At 46.1% G+C, this 4,551-nt stretch overlaps 1 protein-coding gene across 1 annotated transcript in view; it reads left to right on the top strand.

Annotated features, from left to right (window-relative positions):
* arrdc1b (arrestin domain containing 1b) overlaps positions 1 to 3,751 on the top strand; it is a gene marked incomplete at both ends in the record, with an annotated part of 50,145 nt that extends 46,394 nt beyond the window's left edge. The window contains 3 exons of the mRNA XM_080847944.1: positions 316 to 492; positions 2,846 to 3,320; positions 3,696 to 3,751. Coding sequence (XP_080704070.1) covers positions 316 to 492; positions 2,846 to 3,320; positions 3,696 to 3,751 — 708 coding nt within the window. The remainder of the gene's footprint in view (positions 1 to 315; positions 493 to 2,845; positions 3,321 to 3,695) is intronic.
* Between the last annotated feature and the right edge of the window lie 800 nt (positions 3,752 to 4,551).

Here is a 4,551-nt window from a genome sequence, read left to right as displayed (position 1 = left end):
CTCCTGTCCTTTTTACCCCTTTGTGGTGTCTCCTGTCCTATCTACCCCTCTGTGGTGTCTCCTGTCCTTTTTACCCCTTTGTGGTGTCTCCTGTCCTATCTACCCCTCTGTGGTGTCTCCTGTCCTTTTTGCCCCTTTGTGGTGTCTCCTGTCCTATCTACCCCTCTGTGGTGTCTCCTGTCCTATCTACCCCTCTGTGGTGTCTCCTGTCCTTTTTACCCCTTTGTGGTGTGTCCTGTCCTATCTTCCTCTCTGTGGTGTGTCCTGTCCTATCCTTTCTACCCCTCCGTGGTGTCTCCTGTCCTACAAGAGCAGAAAGTGACCTATAGGAGCAAGCGACCCCTCATGGACCTGCGCACCATCGCCGAGGTGGAGGGGGCGGGGGTGAAGGCCGGCAAACATGCAGAGTGGCGGGAGCAGATCATCGTCCCACCCCTCCCTCAGTCCGCCCTCACTGGCTGCAGCCTCATTGACATCGAGTACTTCATCCAGGTCAGGAACAACTGCCACAAACCATTAAGTAAAGCATGATACAGTCCCCTGGTTAAATTTAAGTTTCTCACATTCTAATGAGAATAACGAAATTTCCCCAAAATACAAAGTTATTTTTGTGCTGGATGAATACAAAATATACAAGAACATATTTAACAGTCAGTCCAAGAAGAACTTGCACACCATTAAATGCCAAATCAGAGCGTCGTAGACTTTTAAATTCATCAAGAGACAAAAGTGCACAGTGCTATCCAGTGAAGAGCATTTCGCTTGTTTTCCTCAATGTTGTGAGTCATCTGCTAAAATCCAGCATTGTCATTACTTTGAGCCTGTTATTACCCTGTCACAAGGCCGCAGGAGGTGATGGGTTCAAGTCATTCATCAGTAATACAAGAATGCTGTTTGAAGAGATATGTGGTGAGTACTGTGTTGTAAGTGTGCACAATCCAAAGTAAGAGTGGCCTCAAATAGGCAAGAAAGTAGCCCTTTATACTGGTGAGACACCCGTGCAGCGGTGCAGCTCATCAGCAATTAGGCGCTGAAGGCCAGCCTCCTGGCACACCTGCAGACAACATCGAAGAAACAAGCAGAAGGGCAATAACAGAGCAGGCGAGGGTCGCTGAGTTTGGATGCTGGGCATCAGTGAGACTCTCAACATGCGATCGGGGAAGGCTGGAGAGAAGCAGGGGTGAAGGAGCCTTAAGTCTAACTCCTCTCCATGCTCCTTCACCTCTCGCAAACCCCGCAGTTTGCAGTCTCTGCTTCCACCACTACCAATCCCAGCTATGGGAGCTACATAGAGGACGGCCTTCTCTTTTTCTCTTGATGAGTTAAAAAGTCTACTACTCTCTGCATTGACATTTAATGGAAAATGCAAACTCTTCTTGGACTGACCGTTACATATAACCTGCAACCTATGCACCCATTTTGTCTTACACAAGTACATATTTGCCTAAAATTAGACGTCATATTCATGTCACTGCAATAGCTTCATCCTCTTCAATCTCTTACTTTTCACCACGTTACCGTTCTCCAAACATTAGTTGTTCTTTCAGCTACTCCAAACATCTATACCTCCAACCTGCTACCAGCACAGCCTTATCATTGGCAAAATGGTGTGAATTCTGTTTCAGAGAGTAATGCAAGGATCATGTAAGAAACTCTCTTGCTTACCACCCCTGAAGAGCTTTCACTAGACCACCTACATTCAGTTAACACTTAAAGTGGAGGGATATTTTTTTGTTGTTGTTGTTGTTGTCAATATGCCTTTAAAACTCTGCGAGTTTTTGTCCTAGTCATAAAAAGAACACCCACAGAAACCTTGAATCTATTACATATATGCCCCTTGTGCATGAATGTTTTTAGTTAGAGGAAATGTAAAAAAACATCAAGGCATGTCAGACTCCCTCAGTCCTGTTATACAGTGTTAGGTTGTTTTCTGTGACTGTTAATTAAATGAACTCTTCAGACACTTCATCAAACAGCAGACCAAGCTGACTTGAAAGCGCTATGTGCCTGTGGTGTTGCTCGTGCAACGTGTGTGTGTGTGTGTGTGTCTGAGGTTTGCTCGGTGGTGCGTGAATGACGATGCAGCTGTGGCCAGGACGCCTAAAATGCCCATTTCATAAAGCACCTCGTCGGAGCTCCCCATGCTTGTCACTCCATCGCCCCTGTGGCAGCTTATCTCTGCTAGATAAACAATGTTGGCTCGACAGGAAATTAAGACACAGAGAAAAAATATGATGAACACAAATTGAACACGATAAAGCAGGCAACCAAAACTAGTCTAAACAAATGCCCTGTCAGGCATAAGTCAAAAATACATTCAAGATGAAGATGACAGTTGTTCATTTTCTTCTTTGGGTGTGTGTGTGTGTGTGTGTGGAAGGGGTGTTCAAACAGATGTTTGTCAGAGATGGTGCTGCGGTTTCCTTTTTTCGGTGCTGTGTCAGTGTCAGCTTTGCCGCCGTTCAGAGGTAGTGAAAAGCACTCTTCTATTCAGAGAAGTAATGCGCTTTGCAAGGCCAGATGATTCTCTCTGCGACCGAGGTTTCTAATGAGGCGGGGACGAGAACTGTAATTAGACCCGCAGAGAGGCGTAGGATAAGGCCTGACAGGACGCTCAGTAGGATTTATGTAAGAGGGTTCAGTGCTGCTTGAACTGAACAAATACAGATCATGATTTTAATGAGCGTGGATCCTTATTGATCCAGTGTCTAATTAGGCTGAGCGTAATCATTTTCTGACGGGTGTCACAAGCTTATAGTCCCTCATTGACTCTGTATTTCTCTCTTCCTGATTCAGTTTTTTTGACTCGCTTTTTCTCGTCCTCTTTTCTCACTCGCTTCTGTAGGTATCTCTGAAGTCTCCGGAAGCTGTGGTCACTCTACCCATCTACATCGGCAACATCGCTGTCAACATGACCCCCTCCAGGCCAATGCCCCCCCACCCTGGCACACCACTGGGTGCCATGTCCAGTCCCTGCCCAAGGGGCGTTGTCCCCAGCGCCCCCCCAGCCGAGGAGGACCCTGACTCGCTGGGTGCGGGAGGCATCGCCAGCGAGGAGATCCCCACCAAGAGCCACTCCCAGCAGGACCCCACCGGCCAGCCCACCACTGTGCCCCCCGGCGCATTTGGCTATGCCCAAGGCCTAGCCACCCCGCACGGGCAACGCAACCCTGATGCACCTCCAGATGGCTCTGCTCAGCTGTTCTGTGTGTCCACGGGGGCCTCCATACCATTCTTCTCAGAGGGACACGCCACGCCTGTGCCAACGTCATGCTCACTGATTCTGCCTCCTGAGTACAGCCGCTGGGACTTCCCTCCCGGTGAGTGACCCATCCCTGAACGTACCCTAAGTCCCATGTTTTCGGTGCCTTCATGGTTTTATATGGAATCTCAAATGAATACAAGTTGACAGAAAGCGCTAAATGAAAAAAAGACAACTTAACTTACACAAGGTATAATATATATATATAAAAGTAAGACTTTAAATGTTATATTATATTATGGGTTATATAAGTTACATTAACATTTTATAACGTGAAACTACAACCCTTTTTTGGTTGAAACTAGATAAAGCACTAACTCTGTCCATCAAAGAGGCCGTGTAAATTGAGTACCACGTAAATCGATCCTCTGTGGAGATGTTCATTGTCTTTTTGCCTTCCTGGTTTTACAACCTTCATAACTCTCTGTTTCAGAACCCCCTCCCACCTATGAGGAGAGCTGCAACAGCAACTCCAGTTTCAACAGTTAGACAAAAGGACATATGGGAACTATGAGGATGGATACAAGGGGTGTGTGCTGCTGGACGTAATGGGCTAGATGTGATGGGCATTGCAATCAGCCCCCCAAACCTGCCTTTGGGCTGATCATTGTTCTCTCCAGTGAGGCTGTGTTACATTTATTTGATAAATACTTAAAAAGGGATCAAGACTTAGTTGTACCTTTTCACATTTCAAACCCCCCCCCATTTCCCAATACTTGGTTCTACGCTGAGGAGGTAAGAACCTAAGGCAAAACAAGGGAGAGAAAAAGGCAAAAAGTATTTGCGCTAAATGGAGGCACTTCTTAAAAACCACTTAATATGTATGTTTGTATTCAGCAACACTGGAGATCATAATTAGGAGTGAATATATGAGGGGGGTAATTCAAGTTTTGTGTTGAAAGAAAGTAAAATATTAGCATCTGTGATGCCGGAAAATAAAGAAAAAACATCCTATTGTAACGTATTGTACATTTATACATATTCATTTACTTTGATTCCTACCAAGGCTGGCCTTCATAGAAATATTTCAAATACTTAATAAAGAAGTGTAGGACATTTTAATGTAGCAGACACACAGGCCATACGGTTCCAAATGCGCTAGACCTTAACATGTACTGTAGTGTCTTTCTGAATGGCTCAGATACACTCAGGCTACTACAGGTGCTGTACTTAGCTGGACTCTGCTGGTTCACATGCGCACACACACACACACGCACACACGCACACGCACACGCACACGCACACGCACACGCACACGCACACGCACACGCACACGCACACGCACACAC

The sequence above is a fragment of the Sprattus sprattus genome, assembly GCF_963457725.1.
Source record: "Sprattus sprattus genome assembly, chromosome: 11".
Taxonomy (NCBI): Eukaryota; Metazoa; Chordata; class Actinopteri; order Clupeiformes; family Clupeidae; genus Sprattus; species Sprattus sprattus.
Note: the sequence above shows the minus strand (reverse complement) of the source record. Positions and strands in the feature narration are given on the sequence as shown.